Source organism: Labeo rohita, chromosome 3 (genome assembly GCF_022985175.1).
Source record: "Labeo rohita strain BAU-BD-2019 chromosome 3, IGBB_LRoh.1.0, whole genome shotgun sequence".
Lineage (NCBI taxonomy): Eukaryota > Metazoa > Chordata > Actinopteri > Cypriniformes > Cyprinidae > Labeo > Labeo rohita.
This window is the reverse complement of record NC_066871.1, coordinates 7,480,003-7,505,261: the sequence shown is the minus strand read 5'-3', so window position 1 is coordinate 7,505,261 and position 25,259 is coordinate 7,480,003. Positions and strand designations below refer to the sequence as shown.

The 25,259-nt window shown below is 37.4% G+C and overlaps 3 protein-coding genes across 3 annotated transcripts; all 3 read right to left on the bottom strand.

Moving 5' to 3' along the window:
* Nucleotides 1-1,810: 1,810 nt before the first annotated feature.
* eif3g (eukaryotic translation initiation factor 3, subunit G) lies at nucleotides 1,811-5,546 on the bottom strand. The gene is made up of 10 exons (XM_051106883.1): nucleotides 5,401-5,546; nucleotides 5,268-5,314; nucleotides 4,408-4,496; nucleotides 4,255-4,314; nucleotides 4,067-4,171; nucleotides 2,737-2,926; nucleotides 2,551-2,658; nucleotides 2,333-2,469; nucleotides 1,997-2,103; nucleotides 1,811-1,913 (listed from the first exon to the last, which is right to left on the bottom strand). The coding sequence occupies exons 1-10, from the start codon at nucleotides 5,421-5,423 to the stop codon at nucleotides 1,898-1,900; spliced, it is 882 nt and encodes a 293-aa protein (XP_050962840.1). The 5' UTR covers nucleotides 5,424-5,546; the 3' UTR covers nucleotides 1,811-1,897.
* A 1,258-nt stretch (nucleotides 5,547-6,804) lies between these two features.
* Nucleotides 6,805-17,415, bottom strand: p2ry11 (purinergic receptor P2Y11). Its single transcript, XM_051106882.1, has 2 exons — nucleotides 17,275-17,415; nucleotides 6,805-9,574 (listed from the first exon to the last, which is right to left on the bottom strand). Exon 2 carries the CDS (start codon nucleotides 9,550-9,552, stop codon nucleotides 8,656-8,658), a length of 897 nt encoding a protein of 298 aa, XP_050962839.1. The 5' UTR covers nucleotides 9,553-9,574; nucleotides 17,275-17,415; the 3' UTR covers nucleotides 6,805-8,655.
* Nucleotides 17,416-17,440: 25 nt separating this feature from the next.
* ppan (peter pan homolog) lies at nucleotides 17,441-24,414 on the bottom strand. The gene is made up of 12 exons (XM_051106879.1): nucleotides 24,233-24,414; nucleotides 23,792-23,956; nucleotides 23,609-23,710; nucleotides 22,535-22,585; nucleotides 22,166-22,336; nucleotides 21,918-21,994; nucleotides 21,632-21,739; nucleotides 21,336-21,459; nucleotides 20,749-20,827; nucleotides 20,527-20,653; nucleotides 18,096-18,256; nucleotides 17,441-18,018 (listed from the first exon to the last, which is right to left on the bottom strand). Exons 1-12 carry the CDS (start codon nucleotides 24,245-24,247, stop codon nucleotides 17,651-17,653), a joined length of 1,548 nt encoding a protein of 515 aa, XP_050962836.1. The 5' UTR covers nucleotides 24,248-24,414; the 3' UTR covers nucleotides 17,441-17,650.
* Between the last annotated feature and the right edge of the window lie 845 nt (nucleotides 24,415-25,259).

Genomic DNA, 25,259 nt, shown 5'->3' with positions numbered 1-25,259 from the left:
AATGTGCAAGTGTAAGTATGACCACAAGTGATGCTGACTCAGTGCAGATGATTTGAGTTCACCTCCTTGAACTTTGCAGTGTAGGCTGAGATTGGTTACTAAATGTGGAAATGTTTGGGGAGGAATATTTTTAACTTTAGTGGCATGCTGTCAATTACTGCAATTTGAGCTGTCTTGTTACTGTGTAATGGAAAGGAAGTAACACACAGCAGCCTAACAGACATGTAGGCGAGAGGGTATGTGTGATTGAGTTTGCAGCACTTGCATGGGTTCTTCAGTTAAGTATCTTGAGCTGGTAAAGAACCCTTTTCAGATGTAAGGGTCATTCTACAGAAATGTCCATTTTTTTTTTTTTTGTTTTTTTTTTTAAGCAAATGTCGTCTGTTACTGCAACATAATGAAAATGCAAGAAATAAGATGTTTCTTTTAGTCGTTTAATGTGAAAGGAAAAACAGTGACATGCATAAGACCTGATATACTGATCTTTGTTGGTGTTACCCATAAGGAAAGTAACACCAGTGACAATTTTCCTGAAAAATGCATTTTACAAAATTGCTGCTGCAAGGTATCAAACCTCATGTTGTCAGTCATGGTATACTCACTAAGTTCAGTAGTTTAATCCATTGGTATTTTAGTTTTTTTACAATTCCCTAACAAAGTAGGTCACACCGACTTCAACTAAGAGCTTCATATGAAATCATCAAATACGTTCTTATTATATAACATTATTAAATATTTTATAATATTTATCCAGCATTTTAAATGGTAGAAAAACCTGTTTTTTGACCTCAAAATGAAACACTTTCCCTCATTTATATATTTTTGGCTGTGGGGATGAGCGGTTTTGTGGTGCTTAGAAATCTAATTAATTTAAAAAATAATAACAAATGTGTGTATATATATATATAACACTGTTTCATTTTAAAATATAAAGAAATCGTAACACTAAAGTGTTCTTCAAGCATAATATTTCTGTAAAGGCTAGGGACAGAAATATGGACATTTCCATAGAATGACCCGTAAAACTTGGTGTTCAAATTACATTCTGGGATAACTGCTTATCGAAAATGCTGATACACTGATGAAAACAAATTATTAATGAACATGCAATGTGTGTAAAAAAAAAAAATGTCAGTTTGAGAAACTGGATATTTCTCTGTCATTTTAACGTAAAACCCTTAACGTTACCTCACACTCTTCAACGTCAAAAACTGACTCGCGCTGGAATGTTCTGGTTTGTTATTTCTCCATTGGTGGCTGTGGCCATTTGTAAAATTTATAGGCTGAAAACTGAATTATCATCTGCATCCAGCCATTTTGCTGCTTGATATTGCAAACTGGGGTGTCTTACTATATCATTTTAATGTACCATCTTAATTATGAACACGCTGGTTTGTAGCACAAAGTTTTACTGTTCACTGCACATCGTTATTCTTCTTGTTATTTCCCTACAGTGGCCAACGAACCGGAAGTCTCCCCCATAGGCTTACTTCTGCATTGAAGAGTAAGGTGGATAGCAGTTAATGAATCGTAAATCTTGCACATGCATAAAAATAGCTTCTGCTTAGCATAATGCATTTACAGGACACCATATTTGTATTTACACGAAGAACATTTAGCAAAGGCGTATCTGCTTTATTTCCCTCAAGATTAATCATTAGTTCCCCATTATTTCGAAGTAAAACACTGGTAAGCTTAAGAGTTGCTTGCCGTTTTCCTGGAAAGCTTATATGCAAGTACTTAGAAAACAATCTAATTAAAGACAGATTAAAAAACAAAACCATAGAGCGAGACACATTAGACAACTGGGTGTTTTATCATTTGCATTTATTTGGATCACTGCCTTATACAATTGGGAGAACACATCTAGACCTCCTGGAATATTTATGGAACTCTCTCAGTTGTTGGAGGGTCTGGAAAGTCAAAGAAAAACACGATTAGATCAGAGAAAACACGACTGTTGCTGGTTTTAGATTTAAGTTTCAGGAGGACTCACTTGGCCCATTCCACGTTGAGAATAAGATGATCATATCCGAAGCCAGACACACCAGCGATGGCTCTGGCAGCGTCCTCGCGGCGGTGGAAGCTGATGAAGGCAAAGCCCTGGAGTAATGGAGAAAGAAGTCATATTAATGTTCTCAAAAGAACAGATCATAACTCGAACTGTTCATGATGTCATTTTATTAAAACAAGAGTTTATTTTTAGGGCAACCATTATGCAAATGTTCCTGCTTTGTTCTTAAACTGAACAGATGAGTCAACTTGAACTTCTCTTTGCTTTATTTGTCATTTGATCATGAATCCTTTTTCGGTCGTGTTTCACATCTCTCACCTTAGACTGGCCCGTGTTCTTGTCCTTAGCCAGGTAGATCCTAGAGATGGAGCCAAAAGGCCTGAAAAGCTCCTGCAGATCTGTCTCTCTGGTGTCCTCGGACAAGTTGGTCACACGGATTGTAGCATTATCATCAGCTGCAGAGAAAATATCAACACATTAGCATAATGCTGTTTTGTTTGAGAACAGTGTTTGAGATCTGGACGTCAAATACACACCTCTGCGGTTGGGTTGCATGGACTCTCCTCTGCGCGTACCACCGTCCCGCAAGCTGGGGGGAACATACTTCCCTGTCTTGCTTTGGACTGGCTGGGCAGGCTCAGGCTCTAGAAATTAAAGTAAAATTATTAAGATAAAACAAAAAAAACATTTACGCTTAACGGGACAACATGAAGGTTTCGTACCTGCTGCCTTCTCTTTTTCTCCGGTGGACAGACCCAACTGCTCAGCTAGCTCCTTCTGCATAGGACCAAGCGTGTCCTTGTACGGACAGCGAGTGGTCCAGTGATCTCCTTTACAGATACGGCAGGACACAATCTTCTGTCCTTTTAGCTTGTTCATGGGATCTTCATCTTGGTCTTGTGCATTCAAGTCCTGTAAAACAGGCAGGGGAATTCACTTCAAGTTGGCATCGGTACAACAGGGAAGTGAAACACTTAAGACTGAAGTAGCAAGTCAGAACTAAACAGCTAAAATACTTCATTAGCTACACTGAAAAAAATAGTTGAAAACATACTTACCTTCAGGCCATTCAAAATGTAAATGAATTTGTTATTTTATCGGAACAGAGTTGGTGAAATTTAGCATTACGTCACTTGGTCACCAAATAATCCTTTTTAGTGAATGGGTGCCGTCAGAATGGGAGTCCAAACAGCTGATAAAAACATCACAAGTAATCCACATAACTCCAATCAATCAATAAATGTTTTGTAAAGCGGAAAGCTATGTGTTTGTAAGAAACAAATCCATCGTTAAGGCTTTTTATTTTTAAAAACATCACTTCTAGCCAAAATATGAGTCTATAATCCATAATAACTCTTCCTCTAGTTCAGGGGTGGAGAACGTCGGTCCTGGAGAGCCGCAGCCCTGCATAGTTTTGCTTCAACCCTAATCAAACGCACCTGAACAAGCTAATTAAGGTCTGAAGGGTCATTAGAAAGCAACAGGCAGGTGAGTTTTAATTAGGGTTGGAGCTGAACTCTGCGGGGCTGCGGCTCTCCAGGACCGGAGTTCGCCACCCCTGCTCTAGTTCATCATGTTGACCTCTCACATCAAAATCCACTTTTTTTTTTTTTAGAACTGTTTTGGTTTGTAAACAGTGCTTAAGCTGTGCATATTTCTCTTCTGATTCAGATTAGATAACTTTTCCATTGGAGACAGCAATATTATTGATAGATGATTCATATTTTAGCCAGAAGCAACAGTTTTAAATTAAATATATCTTACTTTTGGATTCATTACAAACATGCAGTTTTTTCGCTTCACAAACCAAACACTTAATACTTCTTTGGACTCTCATTCTGACGGCACCCATTCACTGCAGAAGATCCATTGGTGAGCAAGTTATGTAATAATACTAAATTTCTCCAAATCTGTTCTGATGAAGAAACCAAGTCATCTACATCTCGGATGATCTGAGGATGAGTACATTTTCAGCAAATTAACATTTTTTAGGTAAACTATTCCTTAAATATGGATCGGTGCAAAAACTTAATCAGTTTATCACAATCATACCTCTTTACTGGAGATGAAGGTCATGAAGACGTCATCGCTCACTGTAGTGGTGGCAACATTGGGACCTGGCTGATCATATTCCGAGTTGCCAAATTTTTTCCAGTTCTGTTGGATTAAATATAACAATCAGTGCCTCATAAACAATGTGTAGTGGAGAAATCAATACAATAAAGACAAATAAGACTTGCCTTTCTTCTGGCAACTGCTTTGGAGGCCTTCCGTGTCTCAATTTTGAACGTCCTAACAATCTGACCATAAAGAAGCAAAGGACAAATATGAAACACGATTCTTCCAAAACCTTTTGACAAGTACTGTATAATATTAAGAAGAACTCTGCTGACCTTACACTTCTGGCCATCTTCATCAATTTTGTATTCTGTGACAGTTTTGATGTTACCTTTGACTGTCTCTTTTGGTGAAGGGAGTGAACCTGTTGAAGAAAATTGTAAATACATAAATTATTATAAATGATTAACTATGATTAGTTTATATGGCAGTCACAGTATGCATGTATTTAAAATACACCTAAATAAAAAATAAAATAACATTTTTCTAACTCCTGTAAAATGTAAATGTTATGACATCACATTAACTGTCTGACTCGTTGGAATATTAGTATGTTTACTGTTGTCACATATACAAATGAATAGTTAAGAAATATATTGTAACCAAGTAAAGCAAACATACTCCTTTCTTTATCACAAAACGTTAAAATGTTATTGTTAAAACATATACACACAGTTGCTGTGTGTTAGTTATTTTAGCCTTTTCAACAACACAAAAAAGCATTCTTTTGTACTCTATTTGTGTAAATGTTGACACTACTGACAATATGGTACAATTTATCATGACAGTATATACACTACACAACACAGTAAGATGCAATATATCAAAGTATAACAACACGATGTGTAATATATTACAGCTGGGTGTAGTATAGCATTAAAAAGTAATATAATACAGTACGTGTATATATAGTATACAATATTGCACATAGTACAAAATATAACAGTAGCCACAGCACAAAGCATCGGCTGCCTTTTTCTGTCAGGCTGACACCCGACTCACTAACCGCAACTTCCACTAAAGGTAGAGTATTTTTATGTCTGTTAAGTATATTTTCGTATCGCTTTATATAATGAGTGTAGTTTCATTAAAGAGCGTTTAAACACGTGCGTGAGGCCGTGTTGCGGCCTCGTACCTTCATCTCCCTCTTCCTCCACCTGATCGGCCCAGCTAGGCTTTGAGCTGTTGAAAACACAAGATATTAGATGCCTATTTAGTTGGAACAAGCGTAAATAAACTATATGTTTTCATTAATATCAACAACTTACTCGTCGAATTCGATCGACGGCATCTTTACGGCTTGTCTTGAGCCTCGAGAGGAAGCGTTTCCCGGGGTTGGGGTTGGTGAGAGGACACGCTGCGCTATAGCGCCCTCTGTGTACGCGGAGGACTACAGTGAGGTCAGCCGTGAGGGAAATGAGGGAAAAGCGTGGTGAAATTAGCTAGTATTGACTTGTGAAACACGATGGAGGTAAAACTAGTAAGTCTAGAGTACATTCTAGATCTGTAACGAACATGAAAAATGCTCTCACAATGAACCCATAAAAATGTCAAAGTAACCACAGCTTCTTCCATGAAATGCAAACCACGATTTTGAGGTTATCTGTATGAATGCATTGTGTTTTTCCGTTGCACTGATCACTGTTGCACTGTTTTGGCCTTGACTATTGTTACAAAGATTAACTATTTAATGTACTTACGTACTGACATATCATAAAAACATTTTAGTTTAGTTAGTCGGTAACACTTTACAATAAGGTTCTATTAGTTAATGTTAGTTCATCTATTAACTAACATGAACAAACACTGAAAAATACATTTATTACAGTATTTATCAGTCTTTGTTAATGTTAATGACAATGCAGTCATTCATGGTTTGCTCATGTTTATTCACAGTGCATTAATGTTAACAAGCACAACTCTTGATTTTAATAATCGGCAATTCCACGCAAATGTCAGCCTTACCATCAAAAAATATTTTTTTACCAAAAGAATAAAACCCTGTTTAACTTGTGCATTTAGGTCTGTGTTTTTACTGTACTGATGTGCTTTAATAGAAATTTGAAGGAAATCGCTATGTTCATCCACCACATATAAGGGTGCGCCTAAAAGTAAAATTAAATTTTTATTCGATGGTATTTCATGTTTTCAAATGAGAGAGCAAAGACTGCCCATTATTTAATTGATGTCAACAGTAAGTATTTTGTAGAAAGATGGAGGCCTGTCTGAAAAGTAAATAAACTCACTTTGTCTAAACAGCGATGATTTTCGGATTTATAAGGGCTTGATTTATGATGTCTAGACGCTTCAGCGCTGTGTCACGTCCGTAACATTTTAAAGATTAAGTTTATATCATACAGTAATTATTAATGCAATTAACTTTAAACTTTCTGTACAAAGCCAACTTATGGCCATGCTAATTATGACCAACCCCAGCAAGCAATAGTCGTCATTTCAACGTCTAGTTTAACTAGACCCGATATAGTCCGGCTATTTGTAACCCACTTCTAGACCAAATAATCTTGAATTTAGTTACATGGCATTTTGTGGCAAAATACTTGTGAGATATATGATATTTCATCATGTAAGCAAAGTCAGCAGCGTTTACAAGGTGTTTGGTTATATATATATATATATATATATATATATATATATATATATATATATGTATGTATAGTCTATTCTAGGGCTATGTTTAGACGTCTATTAAATTTTCACTGACAGCCCAATGACAACCTTATTTTAGCCTAGACGTCTAGGCTGTGTTTCAACGGCTAATATACATTTTTTAGACCAAAAATTGCTTGCTGGGACAGCTCATCTCTATTCTTTGCTCTTATCAATCATATAATGCGTTACGGACGTGACCGTTACGGACGCTTCATATTAAATCTTATCTTATCTTATGTTTTACACAAAACTTGTGTCGCTGTGTGCTGCATTCATGTAGAGAGCAAGATTTACGTGCTGCTGCAACGCGCAAGAGATGTGCTGTGGAGTAACATCATTCATTCTTGTTTGTCTAAATATTTTTTCTTCATTACAAATCTTGTTTGGTGTTATTTTGTATCACTGCATGTTAAAACTAATCGCAGATGCAGTTGCAAAATGTGAAACTGTAATCTTATTCGCAGTCTATCGTTTTATAAATATTTATATGTGTACAATATTCAGTAACTTATCCTGTTTGATATCTTTATTATTTAATGCATTAGCGATTTATTAAAACGGGTTTATGAGAGTCATTGAAACAAGTTTCAACAACAACAACAAATTGGAGCGGCATCGACATCATCCCGTTATTATACAGCCTTCAATTTGCAGGTTATAACTACATCTGTTTTATTTATTTTAATGCGGATCCCACACTCTAGTGTTAACCTAATATAAATGTGCTCTAAGCTATTATCCATATTCAAATGTTTGTTCGGAAACGAATTAATGCTCAAGCATGACAGGGAGGCGCCTGCGCGATTACTTGCATTTTTTTTTTGATAATGAAACAAACTTAAAATTTGGGTGCCTTACATACATAAGAAATAAATCTAAAGAAAGCTTGCCTATTCAAAACGAAATCAGATATGCTACTAGCCTACCTGATTATATAATCTGTAAATGCATTTCTTTCTCCAGTGGAGATTTCGTGAATTTCATATTTGCAAGTCAAGGACTCTGAAAACTTTTCTATAGTGGTATAAATTTCGCTTTATTGCAGATATACAGATTTTCAAATAGTTGGATCTCAGCCAAATATTGTGCTATCCTAACAAACCATACATCAATGGAAAGCTTATTTAACTTTCATCTTTCAGATTTTGTATAAACTTCAATGTCAAAATTTTGTCCCTTATGACTGGTTTTGTGGTCCAAGGTCACATATTTACTTATCTTGCCTGAGCAGGCGCTTGTCTGAGCTTTAGATGGCATGATTTCTCTGAAGCTGCTTTTTTAACCAATATCTATTGGGAAATCAGTAACAAACTTGACTTTACTTTAGTTATGCATTACGCCTTTATCGCACTAATGTTATTTAATCAGGAATTTAGGTCTCAGTTCTGTAGATTATTTCTGTCTTCCTTTTAGCTGTCTTGTTGTCTTAAGGATTGTCTTTGAACAATCCTTAAGAAATACCAGCTATGACGTACAATAAAAGTAATATTTTATATCACAAAGGTCTGAAATCATTTTGGAGACCAATGTACCCCAAAACCACCATTTTGGAAAAATATGTACTTAATTAAATAAATTAACTTAAAAAAAAAAACAGAGCCAGTCTTATCTTAAATATCTGTCATTGGCTTTTTTGCAGCTTCAAATACATTACACACATTTTAATAGTCAGTTTGTACTGTCAGATATGTTCTTGCTTGCTTTTGAACACAGAAATGACACAAAGATAATAATTTTTTTAGTTGGTTTGTTGCTTGCAGATGTGCAGAAGCAGAGTAAAAGCATCAACAAAAACACTGCACTTAATTTACATCCAGGAAGCCACAGTGTGAGGTTTTGCCCAAGATACTGTATCAAGGTTCGTCATCTGAACTCTTTCCACAGCAAACTGTTCGTATGCTGTCAAACACAGCCATGTATAGAAGCGGATGCAAGCACATATTCAGAATGGCCAGGCCTTTTGACACTTGATAAGAATTATACACCCTGCAGTTCACAGTCTTAATCGACTTCAGATAATTATTGTACGTCTGCAGTAAATGGTAGGGCACAAATGACGTGGCGTAAAGGATGCAGACCAGAGAGACCATCAGAGCTACCTTCCTCTTTTCTAGCGTGGTTATGTTTTTATTTCTCAGAACGGTCCAAATCACACCAAAATATGACGCAAAGGTAACTAACAAAGGAATCATGCATCCTACAACTGCAAGAAATAGGGTGTACTTAAAATGGGATTTTGTCTGGGTTTCATTATGACATGAGGTACAAAGAGTGTTTTTTTTAACTTCGGTTCCAGCAAATTTGAGGACTGGCGATGAAGCGATGATCACTATGAACCATGTCAGCACGCTTGCGATCTTTGCATGTCTAGGGCGCACGTAGCTCCGGGTGAAGAATGGGAAAACTATAGCAATGTATCTGTTGACGCTGATGCACATGATGAAGTAAATGCTGCCATAGAGGTTGCAGTTGAAGAGGAAGCGTTCGATTTTGCATCCTGCATCTCCAAAGGGCCAACGCTTCTCACGGGCATAATAAATGATGAGCAAAGGCAAGGTCAGGACATAAAGAATGTCACAGATGGCCAGGTTACAGGAGAACACTACTCCGGTGTGCCAGTTCTGCCTCTCTCTGGTCACCAGGAGCCACAGGGCAAATATATTCCCTACAAGAGCCACACACATCTCAATGCTATACATTGGGGGAAGGAGCTTGATTTGAAACTCATAGCCTGTAATGTTGTCGCACATTGTGTAGCGTGGTCTCCGACCCCTGAAAAATAAAAACAGTGTTGGTAGCGTTACTCTTCAATCGGTCATAATGGTTTGGCAATCTGAAACACAATAACCCACAACCACATTGCTGCTTATCACAGGCTTCTCATCTTGGCATCTTGTGTAATACTGCTACAGATGTTGAGAAGCTTCTTACAGAAACATACAGTTTGATATTGTTTTGTGGTTCGGTAAACTGCACAACTTATGCAGTTAATACAACTCTTTTACACTTTATTGGGTTCCATTAAAGTATTAGGTCACTTCCAGAATAATTTACTCACCCCCATGTCATCCAAGATGTTCATGTCTTTCTTTCTTCAGTGGAGAAAGAAATTAAGGTTTTTGAGGAAAACATTCCAGGATTTTTCTCCATATAGTGGACAGTGGTCAAAATTGCAGTTTCAAATGGCTCTACACAATCACAGTTGAGGGATAAGGGTTTTATCTAGTGAAAAAAAAATTATTTAACCACAAATGCTTGTCTTCCACTAGCTCGACTTTACGCATTACGTTATCACACACATGTGACGTAGGCAGAAGTACCGACCCAGTGTTTACAAAGCGAACGTGCAAAGAAAGTCGTACATCCGTTACAAAAAAGGTAAAACAATGATGTGCAAGACAAGCATCTGTGCTTAAAAAGTATATACTTTTTATCATTTCGCTAGATAAGACCCTTATTTCTAGGCTGGGATTGTGTAGAACTCTTTAAAGTGCTCCTGTTATGCCTTTTCAAATATGATCTTTCAAGTAGTGTGTCATGTAGCTGTATGTGAACATAAACTATCTGCAAAGTTGTGAAGCCGACAGTGCACGATAAATAAAGTTATTCTCTTAAAAAAAAAAAAGAGTCGGCTCACATTTGCCTGAACGAGTCGTCAGGAATTTGAATCTTTTTCTGTTACGGCCACACGTCACGAAGTAACACATTTGCATAATGTCCGCCCACGTTCTACGTCGCGAACGACTTACCCGCCCAAAACAGTAAAATTTCCATGTGGTTTACGTCACATGGAAATTTACACGTACATTATACAGAAGACGCTGTATCCTACGCTGTGTGTAAAATTGTTTTATATTCACTTCCAAAAGATGATGAATCTACAAAGATTGTATTTTCTAGCGATCGTTCAAAATACGTAGTTGTGTATGTTATGTTGTGTAACAACCCTGCACATGTCTTGCTAACCGGCTAAATCTCGCTAAAGGCGCCGCCAAAGATAAAAATAATTTATCTTCTTGTGAGCGGCAGCGGTAGCCGCGTCGGCTTTAACCAATCAATGAACAGATTATTAACAACCAATCATAGAACATTGACGAATGTGTATGGCGTATGGCCGTGCAGAGTCGAGTGCCATGCGTATTTAACGGTGACATGTGGAGTGGCAAGTACGGAAAGTATTCAGACCCCCTTAAATTTTTCACTCTTTGTTATATTGCAGCCATTTGCTAAAATCATTTTAAAATCATCAGTTAATTTTTTTTGTTCATTAATGTACACACAGCACCCCATATTGACAGAAAAACACAGAATTGTTGACATTTTTGCAGATTTATTAAAAAAGAAAAACTGAAATATCACATGGTCCTAAGTATTCAGACCCTTTGCTCATTATTTAGTAGAAGCACCCTTTTGATCTAATACAGCCATGAGTCTTTTTGGGAAAGACTCATTCACACCTGGATTTGGGGATCCTCTGCCATTCCTCCTTGCAGATCCTCTCCAGTTCTGTCAGGTTGGATGGTAAACGTTGGTGGACAGCCATTTTTAGGTCTCTCCAGAGATGCTCAATTGGGTTTAAGTCAGGGCTCTGGCTGGGCCATTCAAGAACAGTCACGGAGTTGTTGTGAAGCCACTCCTTCCTTATTTTAGCTGTGTGCTTAGGGTCATTGTCTTGTTGGAAGGTAAACCTTCGGCCCAGTCTGAGGTCCTGAGCACTCTGGAGAAGGTTTTCGTCCAGGATATCCCTGTACTTGGCCGCATTCATCTTTCCCTCGATTGCAACCAGTTGTCCTGTCCCTGCAGCTGAAAAACACCCCCACAGCATGATGCTGCCACCACCATGCTTCACTGTTGGGACTGTATTGGACAGGTGATGAGCAGTGCCTGGTTTTCTCCACACATACCGCTTAGAATTAAGGCCAAAAAGTTCTATCTTGGTCTCATCAGACCAGAGAATCTTATTTCTCACCATCTTGGAGTCCTTCAGGTGTTTTTTAGCAAACTCCATGCGGGCTTTCCTGTGTCTTGCACTGAGGAGAGGCTTCCGTCGGGCCACTCCGCCATAAAGCCCCGACTGGTGGAGGGCTGCAGTGATGGTTGACTTTCTACGACTTTCTCCCATCCCCCGACTGCATCTCTGGAGCTCAGCCACAGTGATCTTTGGGTTCTTCTTTACCTCTCTCACCAAGGCTCTTCTCCCCCGATAGCTCAGTTTGGCCGGACGGCCAGCTCTAGAAAGGGTTCTGGTCGTCCCAAACGTCTTTCATTTAAGGATTATGGAGGCCACTGTGCTCTTAGGAACCTTAAGTGCAGCAGAAATGTTTTTGTAACCTTGGCCAGATCTGTGCCTTGCCACAATTCTGTCCCTGAGCTCTTCAGGCAGTTCCTTTGACCTCATGATTCTCATTTGCTCTGACATGCACTGTGAGCTGTAAGGTCTTATATAGACAGGTGTGTGGCTTTCCTAATCAAGTCCAATCAGTATAATCAAACACAGCTGGACTCAAATGAAGGTGTAGAACCGTCTCAAGGATGATCAGAAGAAATGGACAGCACCTGAGTTAAATATATGGGTGTCACAGCAAAGGGTCTGAATACTTAGGACCATGTGATATTTCGGTTTTTCTTTTTTAATAAATCTGCAAAAATGTCAACAATTGTGTGTTTTTCTGTCAATATGGGGTGCTGTGTGTACATTAATGAGAAAAAAATGAACTTAAATGATTTTAGCAAATGGCTGCAATATAACAAAGAGTGAAAAATTTAAGGGGATCTGAATACTTTCCGTACCCACTGTATGCCTGTGGCACAGAAAGATTTTACTCTTGTTGAAGGACTGCGCCATCTGACCGGTCACAGCAGTGAGGGCTCACGGAAAGGAGGGGTTTAGAGCTTCACACAAGTCGTTTACGAATCATTTAGAAATGGGGTAAAAATTAAATCTATTTTTGGAGAAAACTAAAGTGTTTTTTGACCTTGCATACATGTAAACCTGGGAACAAACTTTTGGGAGTCTATTAAAACAATATTAGCAACCTTTAAAATGGCATAATAGGAGCACTTTAAACTGCATAAAAACTGCAGTTTGGACCTTCATCATGTTGATCCCCAGTCCACTATATGGAGAAAAATCCTGGAATTTTTTCCTCAAAAACCTACATTTCTTTTCGACTGAAAAAAGAAAGACATGAACATCTTAGTTGACTTGGAGGAGAGTAAATTATCAGGATTTTTTTATTCCAGAAGTAAACTAATCTTTTAAGAGCCTTCAATATCCATGGAACTTTGTCATTCCACAAAAGTGTCCTTACAGTGGAAAAAGGTTCACACTAAAGCTGCCATTACACTAGTTTTCATTTTAAAATGCGTAACTTTTGTTACGGTTACGCCAGTCGTTTACACTACTCCGGCGTTTTCAACCCTTGAAAACGGAGACTTTTGAAAACGCTGCAGACCCTGTTTTGGTTTGAAAACTCCGGGACTGTGCTTCAGTGTAAACGGACCAAAACGGAAACTTTTGAATACGATGGCGTGGCTGCCAATATTCTCTCTGCGGCTGCGTCCGAAAGCCTAGTCAGCTGACTTGCTGCCTCGAAGGCTGCGAAGGCAACTCTAGAAAGAGTTTCGGACAGACTTCAGAGGCAGCAGAAAGTGAAGCCGTTACTAGGTTACCTACCGGTTAAGTTGTAGATTTTGTAGAAAAAACCATCTTATATAGTTATGTATAAATGCTTTATTAATACATGAAGACCTCAATGTCATTGCCCACCGAAGGTCTGCGTGTCGGAGAAGACGACTGAGAATGGCAGCTACTTTTTGCTTAAAAAACTATATTATTATTATTTATAATATTATTCTTATTCACTACTCATTTGAAACCTTTTAACATTTTTTTTAAATACTATTATTACAAACAATATTATTTATCATGCTTTTTACACTATTACGATTCATAAAGTATATCATGGTCAAGATCTCATCTATTATATAAAGTAACAAGTCTAATTTCACCAGAATATCTTTATTTATAAAGCCTATATGACGCACACGCACAGGATTGTGGGAAATCGAAGGCAGCGAAGGATACATCTATGCTGCCTTCAAAATTCCATCAGAAGAAGGAACCTCCGGAGACAGGAAGTGAAGCAGAATTAGAATTCGGACGTGCCTTGATGCCTTCCTGCCTTGGAATGCTGCCTCCGAAGGCAGCATTTTAGAGCTTTCGGACGCAGCCGTATCCTTCGCTGCCTTCGATTTCCCACAATCCTGTGCGTGTGTGTCAAATAGGCTATATAAATAAAGATATTCTGGTGAAATTAGACTTGTTACTTTATATAATAGATAAGATTTTGACCATGATATTCTTTATGAATCGTAATAGTGTAAAAAGCATAATACATAATATTGTTTGTAATAATAGTAATTAATAAAATGTTAAAAGGGTTCAAATGAGTAGTGAATAAGAATAATATTTACAATATACTACCAATAATAATGAAAAAGCCACTAAAAACAATGAAATATTATCTTCTGACGCACAGACCTTTGGTGGGTAATGACACTGAGGTCTTTATGTATTATTAAAGCATTTACAGTGCCCTCCACTAATATTGGCACCCTTGGTAAATATGAGCAAAGGTGGCTGTGAGAATAAATCTGCATTGTTTATCTTTTTAATATTTCATTGAAAAAATTCACAATATTCTAACCTATCATTTAAGTAAAACCATGGAAAGCAGGGGGAAAATCTCATTATGAAATAAATGTTTTTCTGTAGTTCATGTTGACCACAATTATTGGCACCCAATTAGTGCAACGTCCTTTATTCAGGATGACAGCTCTGAGTTTTCTCCTTTAATGCCGAAAGAGTTTGGAGAACACCTGACAAGAGATCAGAGACCATTCCTTCATACAGAAACTCTTCAGATCCTTTAGTTTCCCAGCTCCATGCTGGTGCTTCTTCTCTTCAGTTCACCTCACGTATTTTCTGTAGGGTTCAGGTCAGGCAACTTGGGACAGCCATGGCAGAAGCTTCATTTTATGCTTAGTGACACATTTTTGTGTTGATTTTGATGTTTGATTTGGATCACTGTCCTGATGGAAGATCCAACCACAGCTCATTATAGAACTTCTAACAGATGCAGTCAGCTTTACATTTTTTATCTGTTGGTATTTGCTAGAATCCATGATGCCATGTATCTGAACAAGATGTCCAGGACCTCTGGCAGGAAAATAAGCCCACAACATTAAAGATCCAGCAGTATATTTAACCGTGGGCATGGGGTCCTTTTTGTACGAAACCTATCTTGAGTGTTTGCTGCCAGAAAGCTCTTTTTTTTTAGTTTCAACTGACCACAGAAGCCAGTCCTGTTTGAAATTCAAGTTGTGTCTGACAACTGAATATGCTGGAGTTTGTTTTTGGATGAGCAAGGAGGATTTTTCTTAAAACCCTCCTGGACAACATGTGGTGATGTAGGGGCTGTTTGAATTTTTTTTCATTCTTTTGACCCCAAGACTCAACTTATCTCTGCAATTCTCCTGCTGTGATCCTTGGAGAGTCTTTGGACACTTAAACTCTCCTCCTCACCATGCATTAGGACAATATAGACACACATCCTTTTCCAGGCAGATTTGTAACATCTTTAGTTTAATTTGAATTCTTAATTATTGTCCTAATGATGGAAATTGGGATTTTCAATACCTTAGCTCTTTTCTTACAGCCACTTTCTATTTTGTGAAGCTCTGCACATCAGAACTATATTATTTGGTTTTATTCCTTGTGATGGATGATTAAGGGAATTTGGCCTTGTGTGCTCCTCATATTTATAATCCTGTGAAACAGGAAGTCATGGCTAGACAATATCTTACTCCTAGTCATTCTAGTGTGCTAAATAAATGCAAATATGAATGGGAATATACTTCAGAGATATTTTACTCATTATAATTTCTAAGGATGCCAATAATTGTGCCCAACATGCATATGAGAAAAACATTTATTTCATAACGTAAGTTTCCCTCCACTTTTAATTGTTTTACTTCAATGAAAGGTTAGCATTTTTTGAATTTTTTGAATGTAAGATCATAAAGATAAACAAAGCAGATTTATTTTCATAGCTGTCTTTGCTCATATTTACCAAGGGTGCCAATATTAGAGGAGGGCACTGTATATATAACTGTATAAGATGGTTTTTCTACAAAATCTACAACTTAACCGTTAGGTAACCTAGCAATGGCGTCACGTTCTGCTGCCTCTAAGGTCTGTCCGAAACTGTTTTTAGAGTTGACTTCACAGCCTTCAAAGCCACTGCCTGATAAGGCAGCGAGGCAGCAAGTCAGCTGACTAGGCTTTCGGACGAAGCCGAGATACTCCCTATCTACAGGCTCTACTGTTCTCATATCATATTTAACTGTGATGTTCTACAAAACAAGCGTTAAAACACTTTTTTTCTTACTGCTGAAAATTAGATAACTATTAGATTTACTATGAAATCCATTTTCTCTCAGGTACATCATCAGTGTAAACTTCATGGTGAAAACTTCTACATCACTCTTTTCAACATAGTCCATAGTTACAATAAAAATGTATCTTGATTTCATCTTGTCTTTATTTTGGGAAAAACAGTAGAGTGGGGGTTTTCCCCCACTCTAGCCTACACTATTTATTAATCTTCATTCATAAGAAAACAGTCGTTCATTGTTTGTTCACCTTAGCTCACAGTGCATTAATTTGTGATTTTAAATGCATTCAGCATAAATGCTGAAATTAACATTAACTAAGATTATTAAATGCTAAGTATTGTTCATTCTTAGTTCATATGAACTAATCTAGCTAACCACTGAACCTTATTGTAAAGTGTTACCAAGAAAATACGGTCTTCTGCTCAACTGGCACACAATTCAGAGGTTTTACAGAGCACAATCGTCTTTCAGTTCTGCCTACAGGAAATCGCACCTGCATTGTTTAAACGTTTTATGAATAGAAACAGAAAGTAATGTAATGCGACCCGTGCCATGTAAAACAAATTATTTATAGTCTTCCAAGAGTCCAAGAACGTTAAAGGCATTGAGGTGGAAAATGCATTTGCCGTTTATTTTTTGCAAATGCTATTTATGTTCTTTATTTCAAGCTACAAGTTAATGAGCTTCTTAATTTGCAGCAATTTTAAAAGCAATCTGTCATCACATTTGAAACATTACTAGTTTTTTATTATAAAAAACAAGCTTTCAAATACCTTAATTTCACCAAATAAATTCACATCAAGTACAGTTAAATATTACAGTACATTTTACTTAAAGGATATATTTAGTACTATGTTAGCACACCTTGACATACCTATTCTCAGCATTTTCTCATACATGAGAACCACAACAAACCATGTTTTTTTGTATTGAGTTCATAAACTTTCACTCTCCACATTTAAATTAAAAAAAAAAAGTCCCAAATAATAATTAAACAAGTTGATGAAACTTACCAAGTACGTCTGCTTGACTAAATACTCCGACAGTCACCCATGAAATGCTACCAAACTTCCTGTCTCGTGCAAGAAGGGCACTTTTTCGAAAAACAGACCGCTGAGTGAAATCACACAGGCAAGCACACGTGACATTGAAAGCATCTAGATGATTGCAACAAGCCGCTTGATGGTTTGAAAAGATTTATTTGTAAATGTATCCAAATCTATGAACATTTATACAAGACACAAGTCTGACATAAAGCAACATTGATCTGCTGATGATTTTGAGTTGTGATGATACATCAGTCATATATTACATGACGCATAAGTGAAGCAACAGTCCCATCTTGTGGTTAAGCAATTTTAGATGCGTCCAACCTCGCTTTCAGTTCCTTCAGCTTTTTCCTTTCTTGTGTTTGAAGTCCCTTTTTCCTCCAGAACTTTTTTGTTGTTTCATACCGGCACGTCCTTTAAACGTTTTCTGTCCACCAAACTTCTTACCGGCATCTCTTTTTTTCTGCCCTGCAAATCTACCGCCTTTTTGACCAAATTTTTTGCCTCCTTCGCTCTTCCTAAACCTGTTTCTTCCCTCTAGCGGTTTTCTATCCCCAAACCGCTTTCTGCCATCTTTATCACCCCTGTCAGACGACTTAAAACTCCTTTTGTCATGAGGAGGGCCTTTCCCCTGTGACAGCTTCTTCTTTTTAAAGGGCATTGGAGACTTTCCAGGAGCACGCTTCCTTTTTGCACCAGGAAACATGTCTGTGGAGTTAAAGAACAAATTAGAACCAGTGCAACTTGCAACAGTAAAATTTTAATAATTTGGTTAAACATTATACCTTCATCTGGTTCCTCCCCCACAGCTTGTCTGTAATATTCTGCTTCGTCCTCAGACTCCTCCGCTGGAGCCTGGTCCTCCTGTTTTCCAGGATCCTCCACCTCATCATCTGATTCCTGCCCTTCTTGCCGCTTTCTCTTGATGCCTTCCAAGCTCCTTTTCCTTTAAGAAATTAAAACATTTTAGGACCAAATACAATGCAAATTAAATTTAAAAAGATGCTTTGAGTGCATTGCTACAGTAGTGTCATCTTTTTTTTTGGGCAAGAAAAACTAAAAACATAAACACAATGTACATTTTATTTTGTTTAGAATGTTTTAAAGGGATAGTTCATCCAAAAATACAAAAAATTGTCAATAATTACTCGCCTTCATGTCATTCCAAACCCAAAAGACCTTCATTCATCTTCAAAACAAGATATTTTTGATGAAATCTGAGAGCTTTCTGACCCTACATAGACGGCAACGCAACTACCAGCTTTGTAAAATATCGGTTGAACCACTGACAGGGTTCATATAGATACTGTAAAATGAAATTCTAGAACTTTCAAGGATTTTTCCAGCACTACTTTTTTGATTTTCAAGGACTTCAATCAGAGATCTCGCTTATCAAACACGGTCTGCTATTTTAAAATTCTAAAAATCATTTGACTAAGATCTGGACTTCAAATCATGAATCATGGATCATTTGATTTTAATCATTCAAGTCGCAAAATTATTTACGGACCCGTTTCAATCTAATTCAAATGATACGGGATACGTCGGGATAAGTCTAAATCAAATTCGCGGTATTTGATTTGAAGTCTCGATCTGAAACAAATGATTTGCAATACACGATCCGACTGGAGTGCTTCGAAACAGTGAATCATTTTCCGACGCATTGGTTTAACTGATTCGGCGTTTCAAAACGCTCTGTTTCACTCAGCACTACGTGCTTTTTAAAATCATTACAAACAATTAATTTAATCTGGCTTTTGGTAGTGAATCGCTTAAAATGAATGACTTAAGTCACAAATCGGTCAGAGCAAATCCAGCTTAAATTAGTCAAACAGTCAAATTCAAGTACATCAAGCACCTTGTATAAGCCCTGCACTTACATCACATGGAGTATTTTATTGATGTCCTTAATACCTTTTTAGGCCTTGAACGTGGTGTTTGCATTGCCATTAATGCAGGGTCAGAAAGCTCTTGGATTTTATCAAAAATATCTTAATTTGTGTCACGAAGATGAAGGAAGGTCTTACTGGTTTGGTACAACATGAGGGTGACTAATCAATGACAGAATTATTTTTGGGTGAACTATCCCTTTAAAGCTTTTATTGAAGATGATTTTTTGAGATAATGGAAAACAACCATTTATCAAAAATACAGAATACCTCAAAAGACTGAAACCAAATGCTGCACTTTTGTGGAAACGAAAACCCTTCCACGGTTAACCCATGTGTGATTTTACCACATCCAGCTCTTAAAGGAGAAGTTCACTTTCAAAACAAAGAGTCACACATAATGTACTCACCCCCTTGTGATCCAAGATGATCATGTCTTTCTTTCTTCAGTCGTAAAGAAATTGTTTCTTGAGGAAACATTTCAGGCTTTTTCTCTATATAATGGACTGATATGGTGCCCCAATTTTGCACTTCCAAAATGCAGTTTAAATGTGGCTTGAAACGATCCCAAATGCAGTTGTAAATGATCCAAGACAAGGAAGGGTCTTATCTAGCGAAACGATTGGTTATTTTCATAAAAATAATACAATTTATATACTTTCTATTCTCAAACGCTTGTGTTGCTTTGCTCTCATTGAACTCTGTGTATTCTGGCTCAAGACAGTTAGGGTATGTCGAAAAACTCTGATCATATTTTCTCCCTCAACTTCAAAAATCATTTCAAAATCATCCTACATTGCTGCAGAAGTACTAACCCAGCCTTTGCAAAGTGAACATGCAAAGAAGATCAAACACCCTTAACAAAAAAGGTAAAACGGAGATATAGGACAATTTTGAAATTGAGGGAGAACAAGAGATGAGAGTTTTTCGACATACCCTAACTGTCATGAACCGGAACAAAAACAGTCCAAGCAGAGCAAGACAAAACGAGCGTTTGACATTAAAAAGTATATAAATTGTATTATTTTTATAAAAATAACCAATCATTTTACTAGATAAGACTCTTCTTTTTTGGCTGGGATCGTTTACAACCACATTTGGGATCGTTTGAAGCCGCATTTAAACTGCATTTTGGAAGTTCAAAATCGGGGCACCATATCAGTCCATTATATCCTGAAATGTTTTCCTTAAAAAACAATTTCTTCACAACTGAAATAAGAAAGAAAAAACATCTTGGATGACAAGGGGGTGAGTACATTATATGTGAATCTTTGTTTTGGAAGTGGACTTCTCCTATAATCACCACCAGAGCAGCAGATCTACTCACTTGTTCTGATCTCGTTTTTCTTTAAGGGCAATGTTCTGTTCTTGCTTTCTCTTCCGTTCTTCCTTCTCCTTCAGACGGGCCTCTTTCCTTTTCAGGATCTCCTGAAGTTCATCCTCTGTTTTCGAGACTGCAGACAGAGTACATTTTGGACTAGCTTAATGACACGCTCAATAATAACTAGGTTGGGTGTCTAAACGGTCTCTTACACAAAGCTGTACTTACTGAAGGAATGATAAAGCACTTTTCCTTCCCCCATGCCTTCTAATATCTTCACCAGCTGCAGAGTCATTCTGGGGCCAATCTGAAGCAGAACAGACACCCATCATGTTTCAGTAGACAAAAACGGTTAAAGGGATAGTTCACCCAAAAATGAAAATTCTGTCATTAGTTACTCACCCTCATGTCATTTCAAATGCGCTTTCTGACCTTGCATAGACAGCGGTATAATTACCACGTTCAAGGTCCAGAAAGGAAGTAAGGACATTGATATAATAGTCCATGTGAGACAGAACAGAAGAAATTGTTGAATAAAGCTGTTTTCAAAAATTGTTTTCTTCACGCACAAAAAGTATTCTCGTAGCTTCATAAAAAGATAAATCACTGATGTCATATGAACTATTTTAACCTTTTTGGTAGTCTATGCAAGGTCAGAAAGCTCTCGGATTTCATCAAAATATCTTAATTTGTGTTCTGAAGATAAATGAAGGTCTTACATTTTTGGAACGACATGGGGGTGAGTCATTCATGACAGATTTTTTATTGAGAACAGCTGAGTTTAAAAAAAGCCCAGCTTGATAAGGTTTCCTCACCTCCGTTAGCCGAACTGCGCTCTGCTGCGAGGCCATGTTTCCACGACCCGAGTACACCTGAGGCAACTCTGTGATGTTGTGGTCCCCATCCTGCTCTGCCTCGCTCTCTGAAAGGTTGACACCTCTGCAGAAAGTGCAAAGTGTGACTTGTAACATCACTTATGTACATTACAAACACAAGCATGAAGCTGGTGCATCAGCGCGTTTACTTTGAAACATCACTGTTCCATCAATCGTAATACATTTCATCATATGCATCAAATATGTGAGTGATCTCCATCTCGTGGGGGACTAACTTCATGAGGAGCTCACTGATGTCCTCCAGCTTGTTCATGTTGGGAAACTTCTCTTGCATGAGCTTCTTCACCCCTCGACTCATGCCCACGGGCACCACCTTCAAGCTACTGCAGGAGGACATGGAGAGGGTTAGCGGATACTGTAAGAAACCTTATAAAAGAGCAATGCATTTGAGGATGCATCAGTGCGTTTACTTTGATAAACAATCACAGGAAAGTCATGTTTGAAAGTTGCATCATATGCATCTTTAAATGACAGACTTGAAAACAAACCCAAGCTACTTACTAATGACGAAACTCCACCTCCTGGGACACAGGATCATAATTTATCAGCACGCATCTTTTTACGCTGTTAAGGTTGAGCTGAAAAACAAGAGTTTTAAATGATTAAAACATGCATGAACCTTCATATCTTCTCACCAAGAGAATAACAACATCATCAGCTGGATGTACACATCACAGATCTCAGAAGACTATACTTGCATCACATGCGGAGAAACATTTTACAGTCCTGTGCATGTGCAAGTGAATTACCTTGTGTACATTGATCGAAGGGAACATGTTCTGGAACATGGTGGCCATCAGCTTGATGTGCATGCCCTCAATGCCAAAATTATTCAACACTAGCAAAGGATGATGGGAAAACTGCTGTTCGTGCATCCTGTGCCTCCTTAAAGATGAAACTACATCTTTGATGAGGGTGTACTGGAATAAAGAGATGGTTTACTTTTAGAACATATTACAAGAAGGTTCATATAATAATCAATGTGAGACTGGACACATCAGTGCGTTTACTTTGAAAAGACATCACTCCACAGTCAAAATACTAAAAATGTCATCATTTGTGCCTTCGGATATGAGAAATCAGATTAAATACAGGTCAAACGTAGCACAGTCATATACCTTCGCAACACGGAAATATAACATTGGACCTTTGGGTAGACGTGCAAGCCTCTGTGAAGAAAGAAAGAGTAATGAATATATTTGAAGACAGATGGAATGGCTATAGACATAAAAGACATGTACATACAGTGCACAAGTTGAATCAAGCAATAGTTGAATTTATAAAAAATTACCCTGTTCAAACATTTACACACACTTGATTCATGAGTTCCTTGTTTGTCCTGAACAGGTCCAACAAATTCTTTGGTTTTTCAGCATTTTTGTGTATTTAAACCCTTTCCAACAATGACTGTATGATGTTGAGATCCATCTTTTCACAATGAGGACAACTGAGGGACTATTACAGAAGGTTCAAATGCTCAATGATGCTTAAGGAGGAAAAACGATGCATTAAGAGCCAGGGGTGAAAACTTTTGAACAGAATGAAGGTGTGTACTTTTTTTTTTTTTTTTTTCTTCCTAAATATCATATATTTTTAGTACTGCCATTCAGAAGCTACAGGAGTTTCCTAGAAGACAAAATAAGTTAAATTTACCCAGAACTTCAAATTCAAAAAGTTTTCACCCCCTGGCTGTTAATGCATTGTTTTTCCTTCTGGAGCATCAGTGAGCATTTGAATCTTCTGTAACAGTTGCATATGAGTCCCTCAGTCATCCTCAGTTTGCAAAGATGGGTCTCAAAATCATACAGTCATTGCTGGAAAGGGTTCAAATACACAAAAATGCTGAAAAACCAAAGAATTTGTTGGACCTAAAGGATTTTTTTCCTGAAGAACAACAGGCAGTTTAGCTATCACTAAACAAAAAAAGACAGCTGTGGATCATTCAAGTAACACAGTATTAAGAATCAAGTGAATGTAAACTTTCAAACAGAGTAATTTTTTTTATAAATTCAACTGTTAATTTCTCTAGTGGACCATGTGTAAACGTCCATATTTTAAATATCTTAGGTCAGTGCTAAATAAAAAAAAAATAACATGCATTCTGTATGATCCCTCTTATTTTGGTCAAATAATTAACATTTTGCAGATTCTGCAAGATGCATGTAAACTTTTGACCTCAGCTGTATACTCACCATGTTTATAGTATTGTCTGTTTTGGTGAATATTGAGAAGTGCGTGACTCCTAATGGCCCGGCCACTGTAACAAAATCTTTCAAGACGTTTTTCTTCCGCACCTGAAAAACATGACAACGATTTGAGTGAACACAAGACTTGAAATAAGCGCAGAGTTGAGCAGCAGTAATCGTGAGGTGCACCTTTAAAGATCTGCCAGTGAACGGCTCCATGACTCGTCTCATGTCTAACACCAGCTGACCAACATTTTTGCCGATCTGTCCACGATGAAACACGAAAGTGTGCGGTACAGTTGAGTAGGTCTCCTCGGCCACACGACTGGTAGCCTCCCGGGCTTTCTTTTGGTTCTTAGAATATGAGATAAAAATAGAAAAGTAAAAAAAAAAATCTCATCGAATTCATTTGATCATAAATGTGTAACGTTATCGTCACTAAAGCTCAAACGATCTAATACATATTCTGTCATGCGCCAGAACACTGACATATTTAAATATTTACACAGATACGCGTTACCAAATCTCATTTTAAACAACGAAATCTACTACTTTTGCAAAGAAAAAGACACGCGGACTAGCTGTGCTTCATAGTCTGCCGTTAACTCTGGGTGTAAGTTAAACACATACCTTTGTTTTCCCCATTTTTTTTAAGGACAGGACAACTTATCCAAGCCGAAAGCGGAAACCTGAACTTGGCTTGACTTTAACACGAATGTCTTAGGTAAAATATCTCACATGTCTTATTAACCAGCACCCATCTTGAAAACCGTAAAACTTACTGCTAACCATGTGGCATGGTTGCGCATGCGCAGAAGCAGCGTACGACACGATATGTGGTATGAGGATGTTTGGATATTTTGATTTTACACACGCCGTCTATTGGATGGGATGAATTACTACATAGAATTCTAGGCAGGTTTTAAAATCTCGATTCATTTTTTAATGTCTTAACCTTACATTTAGTTTAAAGGAAATATCCACTACTGTCATAATTTATACATAATCCGAAAGCTGAATAAATAAGCTTTCCATTGATGTATGGTTTGTTAGGATATGACAATATTTTGCTGAGATACAACTATTAAAAAATCTGGAATCTGAGGGTGCAAAAAAATTTTTTTTTTTGTTGAGAAAATCGCTTGTTAAAGTTGTTAAAGTTCTTATAATATTCAACTATATTTCATTATGTATTTTATCAAAAGAAATGACATAAGTTAATGAAAATGTTTTGTTTTCTAAAAAGATTTTTATTTATACTAATACCGTTTTTATCAGTATCAAAAGGATGTGGGTGGGCAAACCATGTAATGCCACAACTTACATATTGGTGTTCAGATCATCTTTTCTCCTAAATCAATGTAATGGCAATATTTCCATCTGTTGAATGTAAGCTTCTCCATATTCCAAGCTTGCCTACTGGACTTCATGTGACTGTGTAAGTCATGAAAATTATGAAAATTATAGGAATTATTGGATTTTTGGATTTCGAATCAGTAGGGTTTTATGAATGGTAACTGTAATATTATTACTGAACTTGTAGTTATACTACTAGTTACCTCAAAAAGTAATATTATTTCTTTAACTAGTTTCTAGTAACTAGTTACTGCCCAACACTGGTCTGGACAATGGATGGGAGTGAAGGATAGGGTGGTGG